General features: G+C 36.0%; 1 protein-coding gene across 4 annotated transcripts; it reads left to right on the forward strand.

Annotated features, from left to right (window-relative positions):
* Window positions 1-499: 499 nt before the first annotated feature.
* On the forward strand, window positions 500-24315 carry RO60 (Ro60, Y RNA binding protein). 4 transcript variants are annotated; one of them, XM_007420991.3, is made up of 9 exons: window positions 500-678; window positions 2761-3364; window positions 4355-4575; window positions 4798-4944; window positions 8890-9027; window positions 9493-9609; window positions 10458-10571; window positions 14289-14435; window positions 15127-24315. In XM_007420991.3, exons 2-9 carry the CDS (start codon window positions 2785-2787, stop codon window positions 15277-15279), a joined length of 1617 nt encoding a protein of 538 aa, XP_007421053.1. In that variant the 5' UTR covers window positions 500-678; window positions 2761-2784; the 3' UTR covers window positions 15280-24315. The 4 variants fall into 4 exon arrangements, with proteins under 4 accessions (XP_007421053.1, XP_025024597.1, XP_025024587.1 ...); XM_025168829.2 differs by having other exon boundaries at window positions 504-678; window positions 2761-2858; XM_025168819.2 differs by having other exon boundaries at window positions 506-653.
* Window positions 24316-25247: the final 932 nt, after the last annotated feature.

The following is a 25247-nucleotide window of genomic DNA, read 5'->3' on the forward strand; positions in this document are numbered from 1 at the left end:
GGAAAATTAAAATAATCCCTCACTGAATCACAGCAATGTAGCTAGATTAGCCGGTTGCAGTAATAATAATAATAATAATAATAATAATAATAATAATAATAATAAAAAAAATAAATTAAAATGTCAAAATCTGTCCTCAAACTCCTCTCCTCCAGATACGCTTTCCTACATTCCCATAATCCTCGCCACCACGAATTTTGCCTGCCAAAATGTCCGAGGATTATAGCAGCTGAAATTGCAGCCCATCCATACAGTATTGCAATTCCAGTTCAGGTTGGTGTACTCCGCTCAAGCACCAAATTTGGATTAACACCTAGGGAGCACTGTACCCCGCTCATGGCATTGTGCACAACCCACAGAAAAGCAGACTGAAGCGTTGCGGCTCTTTGTGCCTGCGAGACCACAGGGATAACTCCGCGAGACAGATACGGGTTGCGGGGCGGGGGGGGGGACGGGCAGTGCATCCGGGTCTTGGGGATACCCGTCATCTGTGTGGAGGCGACGATAGCTAGCCCCGCTGCTCCATCCGGCTCCCTCCCTCTTGTTTTTGCTGCGTGAGGGAAGTTGTCAGGCAGTCTTGGCGGGGTAAGGAGGAGTGACTGGGGAGGACGCCTGAGGAGAAACGGATCCTTTCCTTGCGCTCCCGAAAGCCGGTGAGGCTGCCGCAGTTGCACAGAGGTACGGAGTGCATGTGCAGGGAACGCTGCCCAACCCGCCTTAGGCTCCCAGCAGCGAGGCCGCCTCGCCCGGGCGGGGAATCGCCCTGCTGCGCTCCAGGGATTGCTCAGGCTGGGCCTAGGAGCGCTGACGAAGCGAGCCGCCTTTCTCTCTTTGTCAGTCGCTCATTCATGCCCAGCTCGGTGGCACAAGCCGAGGAAATCCAGGCAGTTGTTACCGCCTGACCTCGTGAGGGTGGGGAGAAGCAGTTCACAATAAGCCCAGGGATCTCCAGAGTCATCCATCTGGGGCACCCTCGATAGGGGGGAAATGTGAGTTGAACAATAATGCAGGATAGCGCTAGAAGCCACCGTGCAACTTGCTGTCGTGAGGAATGTGCATACCGTAGTATGCATGAATAAAGAACTGCACGTGTCTGGTTAATGATTTCGAAGAGGTTTTGCAAGATCTGAGTAGGTTGGTAGATCATTGCATGTAATATTCTTTGGCTGCTCGGTGCGTAGCTGTGTGAGAAGTTCAATACCATAATTCCCCAAGCGAATCTATGGTAATTACCTGATTACATCCGGTAGAAACATGAATTCTTTATATCCTCAGAGGCACTCTTTATTGTATCGTAGATTTTGGCATGAACAGTCTCACTGTCAAAAAGGTTGTTCAGCCTGAACTGCTGCAGAAAATATTAAATTTGAACTGAAACTTAGCTATGGAATGTGTTGAGCTGGATCCAATAAATAGCTATTTTTGTTTAATCTCTTCCACAGCAGAAAACATTGAATAAGCTAAGATACAGCACTTTGAGCAAATTGGAAAATGGGTAGGGTACAAATGAAAAACTGCACTGTGTTGAATCTTGCACTCATAACTGCTTTCTCCCTGAATGGCTGGCACATAATGCATTTAGTTGGCTCTGAACTATGTTACAGGATTTTATACTATTTTTTTTAATAAGGAAATGTTTATGTTTAAATTTATTGTATTTCAAGTTTCATATTGTTTTATCAATGAAAACTACTTAAAGAAATTATTAAAAACAATTTAATAATTTTTTAAAATTGCACACCTGTCAGTAGTGCATTTTTGTTGGACTAGAGAGTGCCTCTTTAATTTAGGAATTGTGCTAAAATTTTGCTATTCAAAATATTTTTTGTATGTTGTGAGGGAATTGGTTTTAATTTCAGTTTCAAATGATAAAATATGTATTTTTGGGTGGGATTTCATTAGCACATTTACACAACTTATTTTTAAAAACAAAATATTGCATGTTTCCTAAGAACATGATATTTCAGATTGGGTACTGCACTGGACCTAATTGAAGCAATAATTATATGTTGACAATCAGAATCCTTGTTCTGAAATGTAAAATAAGCATGCCTATCTTTAAATAATACATGATGTAAGGAAAAAAATAAAATTGGCAAAATATTTTAAGTTCAGAAATTAAAAGTAACTGTAGGATTCTTAGTATACTGGAAGATATACATCAAATAAATGACAACTTGAAATTCTTAAATCTCAGTTACTAGGGATGCATTGGAGATAGGGATTTTCATACACATGTAGTTACCAAAATATTTTGGTCTCTGGATGCACGTACAGTGATTATGTTTTCAATTGGCAGAATGACTTCTAATTACAAAGACCAGCATAGGGTAGATAAGAATTATGAAAGTTACTTTATCTTTCAAAAAATTCAAAATATGCTTTTATTAATATATCTGACCAACTGATTCCATTGGCCTGCTGTGTGAAAAACCCTTCACTGGGATTGAAGAAGAAATTCAAGTATTGAGTCACTAGCATTGTCTAATAACAATTAGATCATTTAGGTTAATTTTTTAGAATTATATCAGTGAATAGTTATCTAGAAATTGAGATCATCTCTCATACTTACTGCATCTAGTATATCTTGTATGTAATAGATTCTCATTCTCAAGGTTTTTGTTGAATATTGAATATCCTTTTCATGAGACGTTGCCAGATTTGTTTTGAAATAAATATTTTTACTGAGTAACTGTCTTAATAAAACTCACCATAAAGTCAGGAGTACAAATAGATGAAGTGATTTTGTTTTTTCTTCAGGAGGCCTCTTTATACTGAGAAACAATGGAAGGAGGAGCAAGTCAAATGCAACCATGCAATGAAAGCCAGATTTCAAACTCTGAAGGTGGATGTGCATGGCAAGTTACAGACATGACTCGACTGCGCCGTTTCTTGTGTTTTGGTTCTGAAGGAGGTGCTTTCTGTGTCAAGGAACAAAAATTGAGCTTTGAAAGTGTAGACGCTCTTCTGAGGCTTATTGAAGGTGGCAAAGGTTATGAAGCAGTACAGGAGATAAAGACGTTCAGCCAGGAAGGTAGAGCAGCAAAACAGGAACCAGTATTGTTTGCGCTTGCCATTTGTTCACAGTGTTCTGATGCAAAAACCAAACAAGCAGCTTATAAGGCTGTCCCTGAAATTTGTCGTATACCAACCCACCTCTTCACTTTCATCCAGTTTAAAAAGGATCTGAAGGAGGGCATGAAATGTGGCATGTGGGGCCGTGCCCTGAGAAAAGCTGTTGCAATTTGGTACAATGGAAAGAATGACATGGCTATTGCTTTAGCAGTGACAGCATACAAGAAGAAAAATGGCTGGTGTCATAAAGACCTTCTTAGGTTATCACATCTAAAGCCTGCAAATGAAGGTAACAACAACTGGAGATGTTCTGATTCAACAAGGATGGTTTCCAATAAGTAATTTTGTCTGTGTTTGAACAAAAGAGAGTGAGGACTGAGGAAAGGAGGCCACCTGTATAAAGCTAGGGAGTTTTTGTCTGAAATAACCTAGGTATTATAGACACAGGCATTTTTGTAGATGTTATATATCTGTGCAAATCATGCACCTAAATAGAAGTGTACTTCTGTAAATTAAACCATGACTTTAATTGTGGGGAGAAAAGCAAACTGATGTATAACAGTGCTAAATGTGGGACAGAATACACAACTTTCACTTTTTAAAATAAATATATTTATTAATGTACTGCTTTATTTTATATTATACTGTCAAATGGATGGGGGAAAATCTCCAATAAATTTTAAACTCATACATGAGTTTTTAATTTTTCATCTCATTCCTTTTTTTTTAATCAAAACCTTGAGATTTTTCTAGAAGTAGTAAATATGTTTTAATTAAAGTAATTTCACATATTCTAAATATGGCTAAAGATGGCCAGTTGACAGTTTAGTTATTCATATAAAACAAGATCTTCACTGTCTATCAGAGAAGATAAGGAGGTGGCAAAAAACCATTGTTACCTTTCCTTGATTTTTTTTTTTAACTGCTACAAATCGCAAAAGCAATGGAGAATTACACCAGAAAGAATGCCCACGACCAACAATCCTAAAAACTGAGGACCAAATGAATAAATTGTGAAAAAGGCATTGTGTGTGTGCATATGTATTTAATTAAATAGTAAAGCTATTTGTTCTTTTGCTTTTACACCATCTTCCACTATTTATATATCAAGGTAAAATAGATAGACAAATTGCTAGTTTTGCTAAGATGCCAGAAAATATCAAATGCAAAATAAATACACTTTCCAGCCTAATATTTGTAACTTCAAATTGTTTTGAAGTTCATATTTCTTTTTAAAGTATTTTCTAGATTACAAATAAAACTTGTTCTATTTCAACAGGCCTGGCCATTGTCACTAAGTATGTAATGAAGGGATGGAAGGAGGTCCAAGAGGCATATAAAGACAGCAGGCTTTCTGCTGAGGCTGAAAAAGTGTTGAAGTATTTAGAAGCAGTGGAAAGAGTAAAGCATACAACAGATGAACTGGAAGTGATTCATTTGATAGAAGAGTATAGTTTAGTTAGAGAACACCTCCTGACAAGTCACTTGAAATCTAAAGAGGTAAGGAAATAAAGTAAACAATAATACTTTGAATCACACTACATAATGTTATATTTTGCACTTTACTAGTCCTCTGTTTTTATAGCACTTTTAACAAATTTTACGTGTATTCTTATATGTACATGATTATGATAAAGTTATGCATATTTACACTGAGTATACCTTTTTCTTTAAACACCATGAGTTTTCTCTTCCTTACCCTCAAATTTCATTTTGTACAAGGTATGGAAAGCACTGCTACAGGACATGCCCTTAACAGCAGTATTGAAAAACCTGGGAAAAATGACAGCAAATTCTGTTCTTGAACCAGGAAGTCCAGAAGTAGCAATGGTTTGTGAAAGACTAAAAAATGAAAAACTTCTTAAAAAGGTAAGGATTTTGTGTGCATTGTTCTTGCCTGCATTGTATTCTAGCAATATTCTGTTAGTTGACGTTTTAATAAAAAACACTATTGAAAGTTAAGCTTCATTGTAATAAATCATTGCATAAATGCCTAATTAAACTACTATAGCATATCCAAAAGACAAATATTTATTAACATTCTAGGTATTGGACTTACAAAGGGAATGGTCAAAGGAGAGAAAGATTCACTATTTCTGCTTCAACAACCCTTCTGTCATATCATTAGGAAAATACTTTTTTCCTGTGTGAAAAAAAAATATTAGGAAATGGTTAATCAGTGATTAAAATTGTTAATCAGTTTTGGACTGCTCTTAGAAAAAGATGAAATGTTGATATGTTAGTAAAGTATCAGATAATCATGTATAAATTGTAAGGGGCTATCATTCATTTATTGAGGTTTGGAAATAGATGCTGCTGTTAAAAGCAAGCAAATGAATGGAGGAACAAATAATAAAAGCAAGGGGCTGAAAAAAAAAGCAGGAGGGGTGGAGAAGCTGCTGCTGCTGTTTCAAGGAGTGCTTGCAGATCCTGCAGATGTAGAGGATGAGATTCTACATTGGAGAACCTCCTCTATCCATGAAGACAAGGATGAGGAATCAGGAAAATTAGAATTATTGATTAGTGGAGAGTCTGTCTGGTTGGAGAGGTTCTCCACTGCAACCACTCAGCCCATATGCGTGGGGAGAAATAACAGCATAAGGCCATAGCATACTGATGGGCTGAGCATACTTACTGATAGGAACAACTGAGCAAAGTGACTTACAGAGTTAAGCATATCTAGGTTTCCTTGCACTCCCAACAGAAAGGCCTCTATTAATCCATATCTATTTTGTAAACAGAAGGGGGGAAAAACAGCTCAGTACCTTAAGGATCTCTTCCCCAATTATGGTCCCAGTGCATGTAGGGTAAGTTGAATAGAACAGAGCTGCCCCCAACATAGCATCAAACTATGCACACCTACCTGGGAGTAAGAGTGTTAGAACTTAGTGGGATTTAATCTAGAGCAGCATTTCTTAAAGTTTTTAACCTGGAGGAATCCTTGGAATAATTTTCAGGTCTCAGGGAACCCTTGCATAAAAATTATTATGTTTACATTAGCATGTAATGTTACAATAGCATGTTATTATTAGTGCATTAGCATGATCAGTAAGTTGTAGATATAATAATCCAATAATAATTGTCAATGCTCTTTTGATTTTTTTTTGCTGTGGATCTATCTATTTTGGCCAATTTATTAGTCTATTCTTTTTGTTTGGTTCCCCCTCCACCACAAAGGTATTAACTAATGCAAGTCAGTAATGTGGGTAGAGGAAACTTCAGTTTTTCCTTTAAAAAAAAATCCTACTTTTTTTTTTTTAACCTTATCCAAGTAGGCTAAAAGTCTTACAACAGATGTCTATTGTACAAGATGCTACTGAAGAATGGTCTCTGCAAGAGTAGTTTTTCCCCCTATCTCAAACTAAATATGACTTTTTAGCTCCCTACTTCTTGAAAAAAATATATAGTTATGCTTAACTTAGCTTTGTTGAAATTAATCTCTTTATTCCCCTTTCATAAATTTTAAAAACTTACAAGGCAAACATAATACATTTATGTTAAATAAATAAGACAATATGGGATTTAATTTTTCTAAAGGTAGTCCTGGTAGAATTTTTAAAAAATGAATATTGTAAATTGATTGCAATTAATGATATTTACACCATGAACATTTATTGACAATATTGAATACAGTAGTAAAGTTATTAAAAACCATACACAGCTGAGGCCCAGTGTGTAAAAATTCTAGCCACTGTGAGTGCTAGTTTTACATGATGTACAAAGTTGAAAAAAGTTTTTTTTTTTTTTTTAATTTCAACCACAATCTCTTCTGAAATCCTAAGATTCTGTGGAAACCTATGTGAGAAGGGCTGGTCTAGAATATGCATATATAGAACTTGCTGAGTCCAGATATCCATGAACAGTTTCTTATTTTCTTGGATATATATTTTGTACTTGTGTGCTACATATGTGAGTGCAAGTTTGTATATTAAAGAATGTGTGTGTGTAAGTATGTATACATGCATGCACACAGTGGATCAATTAATTTTAACTGAGGAACCTATGAGTCAAAATAAATGACATATCATGTTTAAAGCTTTTTATAGGAAAAAAAAAACAAACTCTGTTGCTTCCATTTAATAAATATTCACAGAATGTGTAGTTCTACACATTACACAAGACCTCATTCTGCCTTCTGATTTGTGTCAAGAATGCGGTTGTTTGTACTATTCTGACTTTCCTTATTTAGCCTTTATCTATTTTTATTGCCAATTGTTACATTGGTTGGGAATTTAATAAAGATAATAGTACCAATTATCTTTATTAAATTGAGTTATTAAATTATGAGTTTATTTAATATCATGAGTTTTTATTTTATTTTTATTATTAAATTATTTATTTATTAAATTATCATGAGTTGATACATTATGCCCTGTATACATCTAGTTATTTGAAAGATCTGCTGGTGACTCATTTATCTGTGCACTTGTCCACATTTACTGGTCTAGAGTTATTTGTTTCTACCACATACTGGAATAGCCACATCCTGGTTAAGAGCTTTTTCTACGTGCCTCCAGTTTTTTGGAATAGACTTCTACCAGGATTATGCTTGGATACCAATCCCTTAAGAAAATACTAAATAGCTTATTTTTCACAGGATCCTGTGAAATTGCTTTAAAATAAATATTTATTGACTTTTTTACTTTGTATGATAGAGGATAATCTTATTATATAATGGACCTTTCAGTTTAATTGAGTTGTAATGTATTATTATATCAGTTTGTATTTTCAATGCCTCTCTTTTGCCTAGTTTTATGTGCCTAACAATAAAGCTATTACTATTTTACAGATGGAGTGATTTATTGTATAGGTAATTTAGGCTTTTTTTATGTGTGGCTAAGCATGTGTGCCTTCAAATCATTCTTGGCCCCTGGTGACTGCCTAGACATGGCCCTATAGTTTTCTTAGCAAGATTTTCAGAAGTGGTTTGCCTTCCTAGAGCTGAGACAGAGTTACTGGCCTAAAATCATCCCACTGGCTTTCTACTTAAGGCAGGACTAGAACTTGCAATTTCCTAGTTTCTAGCCTGGTGCCTTAAACCGCTACACCAAACTAAGTGGATTAAGTAATCAGTAGTCATTAAGTAATAGTTTTGATCTTGACCCTCTTATTTATTGGAGAATGATCTCTCCCACATTGATTTGTTCAGGATGGAGAAGCTTTGGGATTGATCTCAGTGGAAGTTGGCAACTCTCGTTGCTGAGGGAAGTTGGACAGCATCCAAGATTTTTTAATATGCTTGTAAACTTACTTTCTTCCCATTCATTCTTTTACAGGGGAGCTTCTTAAATCCAGTCATCTTTCTTTTTGCGTGTTTTCTCTGCTGCTTAGATGGGGGAATCATTGTTTTGCTGAAAAAGTGAATACTGTACAAAAAATTATCCTTTTGTGGGGAACATTGGCTGTGAACTGCATATTGGAAAGATTTCTTTTCTTGAGAAGTAGGTTCACAGAAGGCAAAGAGAATGAAGCAGCATCATTTGGATTCCTAGACCGAATCTGAAGTCATCACATAAATTTGAATCTCTCATAACCAATGAAATGAACAGTTGAATGAATAACTTAAAAAGGTTTTTTATCTCATTTAGATGAATTAAAAAAAATGTTCTAAGGGACACTGTAGCAGTTATTTCTAGCAATAATACTTTGGACGCATGTTAGCAAAGTTTTATTTCATTTTGTATCCAGAATACCTAAAGGAATATAATTTTCCATTACAGAAATCATTGAGCTTATAACATACTTATTAACAGAAATTACAGCTAGAAAGAGAAATTAATATATTGAGTATGTTTTACAAAACTCTTTCTTTAGGCTCGAATACACCCATTCCATATTTTGGTTGCACTAGAAAACTATAAAGGAGAACGTGGTTATCGGGGAAAACTACGCTGGCAACCAGACAAGGACATCTTGGAAGCTCTAAATGCTTCGTTTTACAAGTCCTTCAAGGTAATGTTTATGAATATTTATTTAACTATTTTCAGTGTAAGTCTCCAATTTAAACAATCTCTGTTTAGGGAAGTTCTGATTTTGGTAATAAAGGTTAAAGGCAGGATGGTAAATATTCCTAGGATTTTTATTTTCAGAGTTCTTATGAGCAGTCCATAACAGTCTAGGCTGTTGTTTTCCTTTTTTTCCCTATCTAAGACTCATGAAGATTTAGTCTACAGATTATGCTATGCTGGGTTCCCTCAGCTATAACATACATTTGGGGAAAGGTGGTGGTGGAGAGGAACATTTACTGACCTCTCTTTATATAACTGTATTATATTTTTGTTTATAATTGACTAGTAGTTTTTTGAATGATACTGCTGGTACTGGAAGCACTCACATGCTATGAAAAGTCATGTCATTAAAAAAAAAAATGATGGAAAGCATTATGTGTTCTGACTTTTCCCCTCCCTCTTTCTTTAGACAGTAGAACCAATGGGAAAACGTTTCTTGCTTGCAGTTGATGTTAGTGATTCTATGTTGCAAAAGGTTTTTGGTAGTGTACTGAATGCCAATACAGTTGCTGCAGCAATGTGCATGGTAAGAAACATCACATTTTTATGGTTCTTTTTAGTCCCAAACTTTGGGATGTGATGGTGGTGTTCTGCCTTTCCAAGCCTGAAGAGATGTAATTTGATAAAACCTAGGATATCTGCCTCATGATTTGATAAATATGATTTTAAAATATAAAAGCAGACTATAAAATATATTTTTGAAGCAAAAACAGCAACAAACCACTCCAGGCAAAAAATCTATTAATTCCTGGCCTACTTATTTATTCAGATATAAATGGAACCTCAGTTATCCTGTTTATTTTCAGATAGCATGGTCGATGCTTTCCAAAAGTATGCTTCCTCCTTTGACCCCCAAATGCCTGTGTTCGTTTGGAATTTGAGTGACTTATTGCTGGAGAATATTTGGAGACATGTTGATATCTTTCATTCATTCCATGCCTTCCTACCCGATCTTGTCGTGCCACGTCTCTAACAATTTTCTTGTTGCTCAAGTTAGAACTGGCAACAAAGCATCTTTACAGTGGTTAATGCCTCCCTTGCTAAAGCAAATGTTTGGCCAAGATGATGCACCCATTCAGTACCTGTTCTACAAGTCAAGAACGAACCATTGTGCAAGATCTGGTAATCGCATTTTCAGCACTTGCATCCAAAGAAAATAAAAGTTGAAAGAGCCAGGATGTTGCAGAGGGTTAGAAGAGGGATGAATTAGAGGAAAGAGGATGTTGCAGAGGGTTAGAAGAGGAAAGGCTTGCGGAAACAGCTATGAAGCATTTGAAAACTACAGAAAGCCTGAGGTAGAGAAATGCTTTTTTAGTTTAAGAAAACAGGAAAATAACATTCTGTTTTTACTTTCGCTCATTTGGTTTTCACCAGGTTGTTGCACGCACTGAAAAAGATTCCCACATTGTTGCTTTTTCCCATGAAGTAGTTCCTTGTCTTGTGACTGAGGATATGACTTTACCACAAGTATTACAGAAAATGTCTGAGGTATCTAATATGATTAAAGTCACTCTGTAATTTTATATGAGAATACTTAACTAAATGTATTTATTATGGAAAGAAGTATTTTAATAATTTTTAAACAAGTAATCTTTTCGCGGAAGCATTTTATTTTCAAGAGATTTTTTTATTACATGTATGTAACATTTGATAATATTTATACCAAGTAAAAAAAGAAAGAACACTGACCTGAGGAATCCGGTACCTAAACTTCATTAGAAAGGAAAAGGGAAAAGGGGTAATTGTAATAAGAGATGTAAGAGTGTATGGATACGCTTTGATTTGTACTTGAGGCTGGATATTAATATATAATTTAAAAGCACATGGACACTATATTGCCCAGCAAGTTACAGGATAAGGAGTAAAAGAGTAAAATGAGCCCACTTAATAGATCAGACTATGTAGATTAGTTTGGGGCAGTAGAATTTTATTATTGTGTGTGTGGGTTTATAGAAGGAAATAAAAACAGAAGAGAGATTAGGGCAAAGTCATTAAAGAACTTTAATAAGTATTGAGGGTAGATGCAGAAGAGGATGGGAATCAGCACTGGATTTGCAGAGGATGTCTCTTGGTAATAACTTAAAAAAAAGAAAGGAAAGGAATATGAATGGAGATGGAATTACAGCTGAGCAAAACTAGTCCTCTCCATCTTGTACAGTGCAGCCTTCTATAAAAATTCCCCTATCCTATGCTGCAATGAGCCTCATTGCAGTGTGGATAGAATCTTCATACAGTCGTGTGAAAAAGAAAGAACACCCTCTTTGAGTTCTATGGTTTTACGTATCAGGACATAATAAAAATCATCTGGTCCTTAGCAGTTCTCAAAAGTAGGTAAATACAACCTCAGATGAACAACAGCACATGACATATTACACTATGTCATCATTTACAGTGGTACCTCGGTTCACGAACTTAATTCATTCTGTGACTCTGGTTGTGACCCGAATCAAATTTTCCCATAAGGTTCAATGTAAATACGGTTAATCCATTCTGAACTATATGTTTGTTTGTTTTTTTAAACCGCAAAAATATGAAACAAAATACAGTACGAAGGGAGAGAACACTAACCTTGCTCAACGCGACTTCTGGCGTGGAGGACAGGAAGGCGGGTGGGGAGACGGTTATTGCTTGGAGGGAGAGTCCCCCTCCCTACAGGAAGCCGCGACCACGTGTCACAGGAGGGAAAATGGCTGCGGATCCTGTTCGTCACCCGATCCGGCGTTCGCGAACGGAGGCAAAATTTTGCGAACGGAGCTGTTTGTGAACCGAATTGTTCGTGAACAGAAGCGTTCGTGAACCAAGGTACCACTGTATTTTACAAAAAGAAAGCCAAAATGGAGAAGCCATGTGTGAAAAACTAAGTACACCTTATGATTCAATAGCTTGTAGAACCACCTTTAGCAGCAATAACTTGAAGTGATCATTTTCTGTATGACTTTATCAGTCTCTCAAATTGTTGTGGAGGAATTTTGGCCCACTCTTCTTTACAACATTGCTTCAGTTCATTGAAGTTTGTGGGCATTTGTTTATGCACAGCTCTCTTGAGGTCCCGCCACAGCATTTCAATTGGGTTGCGGTCTGGACTTTGACTGGGCCATTGCAACACCTTGAATCTTTTCTTTTTCAGCCATTCTGCTGTAGATTTGCTGGTGTGCTTGGGATCATTGTCCTGTTGCATGACCCAATGTCAGCCAAGCTTTAGCTGTCAGATAGATGGCCTCACATCTGACTTTAGAATACTTTGGTATACCGAGGAGTTCATGGTCGACTCAGTGACTGCAAGGTGCCCAGGTCCTGTGGCTGCAAAACAAGCCCAGATCATCACCCCTCCACCACCGTGCTTGATGGTTGGTATGTGATGTTTGTGCTGATGTGCTGTGTTTGGTTTTCATCAAATGTGGCACTGTGCATTATGGGCAAGCATCTCCACTTTGATCTTGTCTGTCCAAAGGACAGGGTTCCAGAAGTCTTGGATTTGTTCAAATGCAACATGGTGCTGCCATGTTCTTTTTAGAGAGAAGAGGCTTTCTCCTGGCAATGCTTCCAAACAAATCATACTTGTTCAGTCTTTTTCTAATTGTGCTGTCATGAACTTTAAGATTTAACATACTAACTGAGGCCTGTAGAGTCTGAGATGTAACTCTTGGATTTTTTGCAATTTCTCTGAGCATTGCACAGTCTGACCTTTGGGTGAATTTGCTGGGACGTCCACTGCTGGGAAGATTGGCAACTGTCTTGAATGTTTTCCATTTGTGAATAATCTTCCTCACTGTAGAATGATGGACTTTAAATTGTTTGGAAATGGCCTTATAACCCTTCCCAGATCGATGGGCAGCAACAATTGCTTCTCTAAGATCATTGCTGATGTCTTTACTCTTTGGCATTGTGTCAACACACACCTCAATGCTCAAGACCAGCCAACTCCTAAAACTTCGGCTTTTATAGAGGTAGTCACACTTGCTGATGATCAATTGATCGAGGGCATTTGATTAGCAGCACCTGGCTGCTACTTAGCCTCTTCATACCTATGGAAGCAGTAAGGGTGTACTTAGTTTTTCATACTTGGCTTCTCCATTTTGGCTTTCCTTTTGTAAAATAAATGATGACATGGTATAATATGTCATGTGTTGTTCATCTGAGGTTGTATTTACCTACTTTTGAGAACTTCTAAGGACCAGATGATTTTTATTATGTCCTGATACATAAAACCACAGAACTCAAAGCGGGTGTACTTCCTTTTTCATAAGACTGTATATGTATAGGTAGTCCTCGCTATCCAACCACAATAGGGACTGGAATTTAGGTCACTAAGTGATTTGGTTGTTAAGTGAATCATCTGATTTTTACAACCTTTTTATGATGGTTGTTAAGTGAATCACTGCAGTTGTTAAACGAATCACATGGCTGTTAAGCGAATCATGTGGTCATTAAGCAAATCCAGCTTCCCCAATGGACGGTTTTTGCTGGCATTCACTTAATGACCATGTGATTCTCTTAATGACATGTGATTTGCTTAATGATCATGGTGATTCACTTAACAACCAACACAAAAAAGGTCGCAAATCACAATCATGCGACCATGGGGTTGTAAAGCACTTTTCCCAAGGCCGTTGTAACTGTGGACTGTCGTTAAATGAACTGTTGATAAGCAAAGACTACCTGTATGCCTGTTTACATGCTATGGGTATTGTGGATTTGTCTGTGCATGTGTGAAAGATGAAAAAGGCCTCTGTGAATTGTTGGCATGTGTTGTAATCAGCTGCCACTAAATTAGCCCTCAGGCCAGAAAAAAATTTACTCCCTTTCTCTGGGAACAGGAACTTCTGTAGCTGCATGGGTTGCCTTTAAAACTGCTTTGTTGTGTTCCTCCATTTGCCTATCAGTTTGGCATCTCCAGAGGAAAGGCTCAATGGGCAAGTAGTATAGGTCTCTGTCTGAAACTGTGAACTGATATTGCAAGTCACAGGAGATGTTGGTTTGATGGGCAAAAATAATTTAGGTGGCATTTGATCACTTCCCAGGGAAACCATCATTCACTATATAGAATATGATATACAACCAACAAAGCTGGAATTCTTATATATAAGCTTTGGTTCACATTCCCATTGCAGAATGGGATCCCCTGGCAGAAATACTGCTGAATGAAAAAGCTATGTAATATTTGCTGGCTTGTTTGGTTCTTAATGATTTTCTTACTTATCATAGATTCCCAAGGGTGCCACCAATTGTTCTTCTCCAGTGCTGTGGGCCCAAAAGACAGGTGTAGCAGTTGATGTTTTTATTATCTTCATGGATAGTGAGACTTTTGCTGGAGATGTTCATCCTGCCACAGCCTTGAGGCAGTACAGAGAGGTAAGTATTCTTTATGAAATGCAAAATAAGAAAAAAATGTTCCTTTATAAAATCCTGCATTCTTAAGTACTTGCCAACTTTCTGAAGATGTATGTTATGTATAACAAAGGACCATTTTCAGAAACCATTATATCTGATATGGTAAACAATATAATTATGATCCTAAAATAGAATTAAATACAAATATATAAGGTGATTTTGTGCTTAGTGCATGCTAGTTCAGTCCTTTTTATATTAGTGTTGTGTCAGCACTGCTTGTGGCTTTTTAGGGATCTGCACTACAGTCATACCATCTAGAAGTATACCGGGCTCACATAAGTAATCCACGAATGTAACAGTGCTTGTCATCAGAGGCAGTAAAAGCTATTCAAGGGCAAAGCAGAAGGAATGAGCAGTAAAAAGAAAAGGGCTTCTGCAGATAAGACAGAAAGTGTACATTTAAGAAAGCCAGTATATTTCCCCCATTTGCCACATTCAGGTCTCCCTAATTGTGTCAGTGATAGTTGGGATCAAAAATCCTGACAAAATACTGAGAGAAAGGGAGCCTTCCCACTTCCCAGGGAGGTGGCAAGACTATGGATTGTGCACTTCAGTAATAAACTCTGTAAGACTTGGCTTTTATAAATAATTTGTTGTTATGCAGTTATGATCTGAAAAAAGTGTTTTTCTGTCTCTCTTTGTCTTTTTATAGAGAATGGGTATTCCATCCAAGTTAATAGTTTGTGGAATGACATCCAGCAGCTTTACGGTTGCAGACCCAGATGACAAAGGGATGCTGGATATTTGTGGTTTTGATACAGGAACACCCATTGTCATTCAAAACTTCATTTTGGATTTGATCTAGACCTATGAGCACCCACTTTTCTAAAGCTATTAACTTCCTGAAGATTTGACTGGGACCTATCAATTGAGTTAACAGACTCTGCTAATTCAAGGCTAAGTTTCATACCCCAGTTGGAATGTTTAACGTTTGAAAAGGGATGTAAAATCAGGCAGTGGCAAACTCTCCTTTCTGAATATATTGTTTACATCTGTTGTGCATAATTCTAAAAGGCTTCCTATTGCTTTTTAAAACTAAATATGAAATACAGTGAATGCTTTTAATTTTTTATATTAGTTTAACTATGACAAGGTATTACATCACTGTAGACTTTATTTTCCTAGAATGAATTTACTGCATTAGTCACAGGGAATCAAAGGATGAGATAGGACATCATCTTTTTACACTGTTTTAGGTTAACAACTCTTTGATTGAATAACTTATTGTACTGCCTAGGAAAAATGAGCCACGTATGCACTACAGGTTATATTACTTCTACATTGCTCATTAGTTCCTATTATTTTACAGCACATTTACCTCTGGCAACTTGATGCTCTCCTTGTTTTAGCAGAGATTTTGTATTGAGAAGTTTTAGGATATTTGGGAACAACTGGATTCTTCCCAGGGAAATTGACTTCTTGGTTATACTCTAGCCTTCTAAATTATTTTTTGTTTCAAAACAAGCCTTGCAAAAATCAGCAGTTTTGGCTACATTATGGTCTAAATCAGTGTTTCTCAAACTTGGCAACTTTAATTGTGGACTTCAACTTCCAGAATTCTCCAACCAGCATGGCTGACTGGGGAATTCTGGAAGTTGAAGTCGACACATATTAAAGTTGCCAAGTTTGAGAAACAGTGGGGTAACTGGTCTGTATTTTATTTCCTGACAATGGAGAGTAGAAGACTTCATCAAGTAAGTGTAAAGCTATTTTCTGATATTCTTTACAGAGAACGCGATTTATTATATCCCCTGAAGCAAGTGGACAAAAAGGCAAAAAGAAGCAAGAATAGGGACTATTAATAAAACTAGCCCTATTCATGTGTTACTTGTACACAGCATAGTTACACAATAAAACAGAAGTGGGGACATGTTTCTAGCCCTGCCTTGAAATAAGATGGCTGATCTGTCTTTCTGTATTAACGTTTGGAGAGTAGTCTTTTTGTGTCAGCATGTCTACTTGAACGTAGAGTCTCTGTGAGATCAAGAGAGCTGATTACATGCTGTTTTAATTTATATATACTCTGTATATGAATAGCTGGTCAAACACAGAGATTCCCTGCCCAAATTCTGTGTTAAGTGAATGGATGATAGAAGCAGGGCCATAAAATACTTTTGTTCCCGCTTCATCACCAGGCTGGTTTGCATAAGGGTTGTATGATCCTAGGGCAGGTAATATAACAGCACTCAACCTATCTTGATTCCCTTGTCTCTTAATGCAGTTCATACTAAGGACCATCACTACCAGCAGTGATAACAAATCAAGAGTAAGACCAGCCATAAAATTTTAGCTCTTCCCACAATGCCCTTGGTAAGAAGATAACCTAATGGCTGAACTAATGTTCTTGACATTTTAGTTAGGCCTGCTGGGGGTTGTGGCATTCCAGATGTTGCTGAACTCCAAATTTCCCATCTTTGCCCTTGAAAATAAGTGCATGTAAACAACACATTCTCTTTTAATTGAAGGAAAAAAAGTTACAAAGTAGTAAATTGATAGATTGAGCAAGAAAGAGGCAGCTTATATAAGACAGTTTCACAACTGATGTTGTTCTTCCTTCTCTTCCTATCCTAGAGTCCCCTAAACCAAACCTTCTCCTATAGATCAGGAAGCCTTCCTGAATTTTGGCTATCTGTGTCATATGAGGCAATAGTGTGAAAGGCAATTTCCTATATTCAAGCGGAGGGTTCTTAACCTAACGCATAAACTTCCTGCTTGGTATGAAATCACTCTGCCTGATTTGGGACACTTTTCCTTTGCTGCAGCCCTATATGACATACAATATAGCAGAAAGATCAGGATAACTTTTATTGTAGCAAGAGTGTTTACTGCAGTGCAGGGTTGGCGGAATTGATGAAGAGGAAAACTTTCAGTTGTTCGGGCTAGCCAAGTCACAGATGGCTTAATAGCTGCACTTGCTTTTTTGTTGAGCATATGGTGCTTGCAGACAAATTTGTTACTAAGCCAGGCTTAATGGGTTATTTTGACAAATGAACATACCCTTTGCCTTTGAAAAACACCTAATTGACTTAGCAAATCGAGAAAAAAAACCCAAATGATAATGCTGAATGGGGAACTTGTGCCCTCTCCCTATATTGTTAAAATGCAGTTCCCAGCCTTCCTTACCATTAGCCAAGGATTTATAATTTAGTAACATCTGGAGGGAACCTTCGTCTAATATATGTATAGTGCACGTTTGTAGTAGCATACATTCTATAACCAAATGCTCTTAATGAATTCAACTTGATAATCTTATAAACTATTTGATAATGAAGATTGTGACAACTGTCTACTCCTTACCCAAAGATTCTCACTGTATACTTTCTATAGCTGTTCACATTTTTCATAATTCCAGACATACTGCTTGCCAATTTTTTTTAGATAAAAATGGCTAGAGAATTTGCTTTGACTCAGTTTTCCCCAACCTGGATGGGAGATGATAGAAATTGTGGTATAACACATCAGAAGTTGGGGAAAGCTCCTCAAATCCAATTAGTAATGCTGAAAGAATAACCCAGATTATGTCTACTCGGCAAAATTTTGCACCGCAGGTTATGCGTATTAGAATCTGATACTAAATAAAAAGTGATAATATAGGTTTGTAATATTTGATTGGAAGACTTGTTGATTAAACTTCCCCCAGCTATTTCAGCTCTCCTGTCTGCAGCAAATTTGCACTGGAGAATTGGGGGCTTTTTAGAGCAGATGCTGGAGTGGATAGGTATGTAGAGAAGGGAGGGTTTGTTTTTTTTTAATGGAAACCGTTTCATGCAGCATTTGGATGTGATTTGGTAGAAGCAGCCTGCCTGCTTTAGGTAGCTACAATTTTAGAAAAGTCCTAGAATAATGCTGTCAGAATAATGATCAATTTTTGCTATAGTTAGAGAGGAGGAGGTTGCTCTGGAAATGCTGATCTGTCGTTATTCTGCTCTTTATAGAAGTAGCAGTTGATCAACAGCTGCTGTATTAAAATCATGCATTTTGAAGAACTTGTGGCTGTATTGATCTTTCTGTAAATTATCTTTATTAAAGAATATTTAAATAGCTAAAAAGGTTTCTACAGTGCCACGCAAGGCTTTTCACCTTGGGTAATATTATCTAAATTAGTTTTCTTGTCTATTTTCTGAGAGGATTCTTACTGCATTTCCTATTTAACTGTAAAAAAATAAAGATTATGGTTCGTATGATGATGATGATGACTCGTTTTTGAGAGAGATGTTCAACATAATGTAATATGCCTGACTGGTGTATAGATACTACTGACAGTTTCTGACAAGTATAAAAAATGGTTGCTGAGCCTGGAAGGAGTTGCTACACATAGATTAATTTTAATTCTAAATGTGTGGCTTGCAAGACATTTGCAAAGATCTAATTATAGCTGTGATTTATAGAATAAGCTAATTGTATAAGTAGACATTGACCTAAGTGCCCTTGTAGGTCTTTTGGCACTGATTCAGTTAGAAGGAATGCAGCTATATTTGCAACATGCTTCTACCCTCTTTATAAATAGATGTGACTTTTGTATTTCCTTTATGGAGGAATGCCAGTACCAGAATAATGAAGTTTAAAAAGTCAAAATGTATAATTTACATAGATTTGTGGGAAAGCTCCAGCAGGTTCATGAGCTTAGTTTAAAGCTCCAGGGTATTACATAATATACCAGTATAAAGATATGTCATGCAGAAGTATTTGTTTCTGTAATGTTGAATGTACAACCTCTTTTCCTGCCATATTATAAATGGCTTTCAGACTTTTCTTCCATTATTAAAACTGTTGGCCTCCTGACTCAGGAGAATTGGACAGCTGTTTTCTAGGAAATACACAAATCAAAGCTTTCCTTGGACACATGCAGGTAGATATGGGGCTATTTTAAATTTTTGCCTAAGATCTGGTTTTTCATCCTGATATATTTTCCCCATGAATAAAACAAAATTATAGAAGAACTAACATATTTGGATTCTAATATTTAAAAAATGGTTATTCTTTATAAATTTGTTAATTTTGGGGGGAAAAAAGGTTGATTATATATCACTGAGCAATACAAACAATTATGCCAACTTGCCTGCTAAAGTACATTCAGTCTGAATTTGTTCAAACTACTGCTTTGAATTGTTTTGTTCAACAAGGAATGTGTGATAGCAAATTTTTATATTTTATTTAAAAATAATAAAATGTAGGAATTATCTTTTTGTATAGATATGCTAATTTTGCTGTTAAAGTGAAATAGTTATTTAAATTTTTTCAACCCATATTGCAGAAGCAGCAGTAGAATAAGCAAGGAAATAGGAATAGAATAGCAGCTATAACAGATGAGGTGTCATTTTTGGTCCCTTATCTTAGACCTTTTTCATTCTTCTCTGTGTTCTGGATTGAATTAAATCTAGAGATCTACCAATAACAGGTAGGTGGCCTCATTCTCCCTTTTATCCATAATACTGTTTCCCAAATGTTCCAGTGCAGATTAGGGAATCCTGTTAAATGGGGTGGCAGTAGGGGATTAAAGTGGAGTTTGCTAAGTTTGAGCAGAACATGTTACTGATGGAGAGGAGAGGCGGGGAGAGGGGAGGCAGGAAAATTTGGTCTACTTGCCTGTGACCATGGATAAATAATCCATTATATTTAAATCACTCTTGCAATCTTCATAGGTGTCAGTAATATGGAATAAAAGATTCTCTGTGTATTGACAAGACAGAAAAGCCTTCCTTTTCTTGCATGGTAATTAGTTGCTATGAGAGTGGCTGCAAGATGAATTGGGACCTTAAAAAAATTGAATGCTTCAAGACTGAACTCATCCTATGTTAAAAATGAGTGTGATTATGGGATTTAATGGCAATGACATACTTTTTCAGTTAGTTTGGGGTTACTTCCAATATGAGTATGACTTCTCTCTGCCCCTCTTGGCTATACCCCAAATTTGCTTCAGACAGTTCCTCAACTTTCCAGAGCAGAATTGGAGGGGACAGAAATAATCCATTTGTGGATGCTATTCCTTCAGTGGCAGGGACACTGAATTCAAACCATAAACCACAGAATGGATACTTAATATAATAAACTTAAGCTTTTAATTTTTATAAGTCCTACCCAATTAATTAAGAGAGACTTGTAAAGCTGTTTCATTAAAAGAAATATGCATAATTTGGCATAAAGGTGGACTTTAAATGGAGCATTAGAAAAAATTTCCTGAGCAGAGTTAAGTTACTGTTTGCTGATCAAATTGTAGGACATACAAAACTTTAAAAGTCAAAAAACATTTTATAGGAAAATGTTTGTAAAACAGATAAATTTGATCATTTTAATTGGATGCGAGCAGTTGTTACATACTGTGCTAAGTTATAAGTGCATAATAAATTACTACTAAATAGTAAGTACTAATAGTTATAAGTTGTAAAATAGTAAGTACTAATAAACTACCACTACTACAACAAAATTAATTTGATTTTTTTCTAATACTGTGTATTAGATCCAAAGTAAGGTCCTATTCAATATTGGTCTATAATTGCCTTGTTTGCATGTACCATTCCAAAGTCTCACTTGAGAATTGTGTATCCTCAGAAAGAGCCTAGAACAAAACTTGTTAAACCATTAATATACAGAGAATTGTTTATTTTCAACCACTTTTATGTTTCTTTTTATTTTTACATGGTAGGTAGGTATTTTTCAACATCTCCATCTAGGGCTGAGAGAGAATGTCGGGCCCGAAGTCACCCATCTGGCTTCACTGCTCTTCTACTCTTACTCTAGCACTTTAATCACTATACAACACTGGCTGTTTTACTTAATCCGAAAGTTACCTCATACTCTAGTAGTGCTGCTAATTCATGTGTGACACTCAAATGCACTTTCTGTCCATGTCAGCTTAATCCTACTCCATCTTTTTTCTTTTGGTGATCACTGATGTCTTTTTCAGGCTTGCCTCTTACAGATGACATTTCCATTTTTTTTCTTCTCAATAGTCACTGTTCTTGTTTTAGAATTAGTCTTTGATACCATTTTGTTAAATTGTAGATTGTACCTTTAGCTTAATACAAATGTAACACTCTCAATATTGTTAAAGGGTGTTGTGGGAGTATGTGCTTCTATATTCTGCTTGCCTCAGCCATTATTAGGGGTTATATTGGCACATACTCTAATCACAATTCAGTATAATTTGAATTAATGATGAATTTTAGTGTTTCCAACTTTGAATTCTGGTTAGTGCTGACCAGTTAGTGCTATTGATTGATGCTAGCACAGAGGGTTTCAAAAAAAGAGGAAATGTGTGATCATATGGCTGCTTTTGAATTGTGTATTCATGATCAGTGAATCAGAAAGTGTCATCTGCACAATAACTCTGTAATACCCTGAACTGGTAATCTCTTAAAGGCATATAGGGATTCTTTTGATCTTTCAGAACCTTTATTTATATATGCCAAGAACGTACTGACATTACTAAACTGGCATCCTGCTTTGTTGAATACAATACCAAAGATTTCTCATTGGAATCTATCCAGGATAGATAGTAAGTATGAGAAATTGAGCACCCAGTTTGACAGTCATTTGGGATATCAAGAATATTTGATAAATAACCCATATCAATTTCTTGTTTCCATTGCAGTAAAAATGTCTGATCTAGCTATATTATATCAAATTGCATGAGATCATGCTTTAATATAAAAGCATCATCCAGCTACATTGTAAACTAGTGTCTCAGAAAGAAGACTAAGCTAATAACTTAATTGTTCTTATAAGCAGATAATGCCAAGGAAGAATATGTGAACTGTGTACTTGCTGGAGTGGCAGAACTTAGTTAAAAGATGATAGCTTAGGAAAGGAATTGACCTTGCATTTATACTTTTAAGTTGAACAACTCTTAACAGCAAAACATCATCAAGTGTCTCAATTCTCCAATGAACAAATATTGTATAGTACATTAATATGGAACATGCAACACTTGGGTTTAACTGGATATCTCTACATATTTGTACAATATGTAGTTCAACTGAAATGTTGCTGAACATTTATATCCAGGTATTCAGATTATGCTGTTAAAATAAACAGTGGGTAAAATTTTTGTAATAGATTGAGATTTAATTTGGTGGTGGGGAAAGAACTTTACTTTGATCAAGTGTCACCATTGCCTTTAGAAAGCCTTAAAACACATGGCCATAAGAAACGGACAGTCATTCAAATCTGTAGGTGTGTAACTTTTTTCCAGAATAATTGATTTCTGCCTAATGTCGCTATGTTCTGAGATTGGAGAATATATAATCAGTACTCTGTTGGGAAAGGCTGGTAGTTGCTCAAATCATTTTGTGTACAAGGATTTAAAAATGTAACGTTTTGAAAATACTAATTTTACACATTACTGTAGTTTTATCAGGATAACACAATACTCATCATCTGTTTTTTTGCACTATATACAAATCTGTATTATCCTTAAGTGGCAATCCATAGACCACATTAATTTATTAACATTGTGAAAAAATTGAATCCTTTAGCTGAGGATTCAGTGAGTTTCTGAAGAAATGTTGAGGCAGAAATATTGTGCAAAATGTACATTTTTTAATTTAGTATGGATATTGTGAAATGTATATGTTTAATTTGATTGATAAAAAATACTTAACAGGGTTACAAAGATTTTTGCAAAACTTATTCTGATAGCAGGAAACAATGCAGTTATCCAGTTGTCTGTGTCTGACAGTTTTGTATATGAAAGATACACTATACCTTTTAAAATAAAAAGGAAGAATGCCAGTAAGCTAACAAACCTCCTTATTTAAACTTTATGATAGAAACAAGTTTCAGTGTTTAGCAACAATTAGAAGTTGCTGCTCATCACTCTAAAGGGCAAAAGCAATTAATTTGTGGAAGCAAGCTGCATGTGTCATAGATGCAGTGGGGCCCTGAGAATAATTTAACAGGTGAAGGAGAGGACTGTTTGACCAGATGATTTGCTCCACCAGATGATTTTCTGGTCCAAATCGCAATATTCTTCCCACTCTTTCACTTCAGATGCTTTTACCTTTGGGCATCATAATTTTAATGAGTGACTGTATGGAAAAACATTGTTAGAAGGAAAAGGGTTAAATTATTGCTCCTCTCATTAGAATCATGTTCTTCTGAAGCTTATATTTTTTAAAAAAGCAAAACAGTGCCAGTACTGTCAAAACTTTATAATAAACATCTAGTATTTGGTATGTGACTTCCACTTTGAAATAAATAATCAGCCTTGGATTTCCTTTTGGAGAGGAGTACATCTTTAACTGAGGTACAATCCCTTTCTTATTAAACATTATCAGAGAGCAGGGGGTTTGTTGGCAATCCTACCCTTCATTTTGAGTAAATAAATGACTGTTTTTAGATACAAATGTAAATGAAATGTTCCTAAGTGCTTTATGCTTTGTAGAACAAGTGCAAAATAAATTCTATGCACCTCATCATTTTAATTACCTTTAATGACTCCACAATCGTTATTTACTAGGGTAATATGTGGTCAGAAAGGTGAACTGGAATTGTGGTTCTATGGCTGCTGGATGTGTGGTTCAATTCCATGTGGTTGTTTTTGTTCTTGATATTTTGCTTCTGTGAATGGATGGGTGGGTGGATGGGTAGGTCTCTCTGTGAATGTCCTCTGTCCTGTTTACTCTTACATGGTGATTTGGGAGGAAGAAAAATTGGAGACAAAGCATGATATAAGCTCATTAATTTTATATTTTTAGATTTAAAAAAACTGTTTTCAGGATTGACTTTACACTAAGAGACCCCATTATATAATCTGATGTTCTGTTCACACTTTGACATATGATGCTTCTTGTTGCACTACTGGTAAAATTTTCAGCTATGTCTTATATCCAATTGTTGTACGGTTTTCTTTCTTTTTTTTAAAGTCTGCTTTAGGATACAATACTTGGCTGAAAAGTGGAATTCAAAAAACATTCTATATGATGCGTGCATGCAGCTTATGTACAGTTAATCATAACACATGAGTGGAAAATTCTAATAAATAACTGGTATTTGTTTAATGCAAATATATTATACAAACAGAAAAAGCATTTAGTAGGTCACAATAACCTTTTTTGTCATATACCCATAAAGTACTATTTCATAAATACCATGCAATTGCAAGCCACAAAGAGGTCACATTTTCAAAAGGTTTTGATAATGAAATGTGTCATTTAGCAATCTAGATGTTTTAAACCTCTTATCTCACAAAAAACTAAGATTTTCTTGTCACTAGGACAGCAAGAACAGTGGTTTTTTTTTTAAAAAAAACCTCTCAATCTGACTTGCATATTACTTTTTGCAAATTTTTCTTTGAAAGTATTCACCCGTCTATGAATCATTTACTAACATTCTGCTGGATATAGCTGATGAGGTCCTTTTTACCTAATTAGAATTAGATACCTAATTCCCGACCAAAACTCCTTCATGTGATGTGTTCTTGAAGGGTGGTTCTGATACTCTGCCTAAATAATCTCCAATATTACATCAGGCAAGGATAGATAACCTTGGACATATCTGAACTGAGAAAAAGTTAGTGATGGTGCCTTTGCTGAGAATGAAGACCCATGTTACAGAAGTCCTACTTGCTAAGCACAGAGACTAGCAAAGCTGAGAGTGCAAACTACAGTTGTATACGTACTTACATGTAGGTACAAGTGAATACAGTAGAACTTCAATCTATTTAAAACTAGTCTATATATCTTATCCAAAAGGGCTTCTTATTCATTCAATTTATATTCTGCCTCTCTCCACAGAGGGCATTCAAGCTATTCTTTGCAACTTGCTGGTATTCCC

Source organism: Python bivittatus, unplaced genomic scaffold, assembly GCF_059951505.1.
Source record: "Python bivittatus isolate LINGU-HERP-01145 unplaced genomic scaffold, Pbiv_v1 ctg000700_np1212, whole genome shotgun sequence".
Classification (NCBI taxonomy): domain Eukaryota; kingdom Metazoa; phylum Chordata; class Lepidosauria; order Squamata; family Pythonidae; genus Python; species Python bivittatus.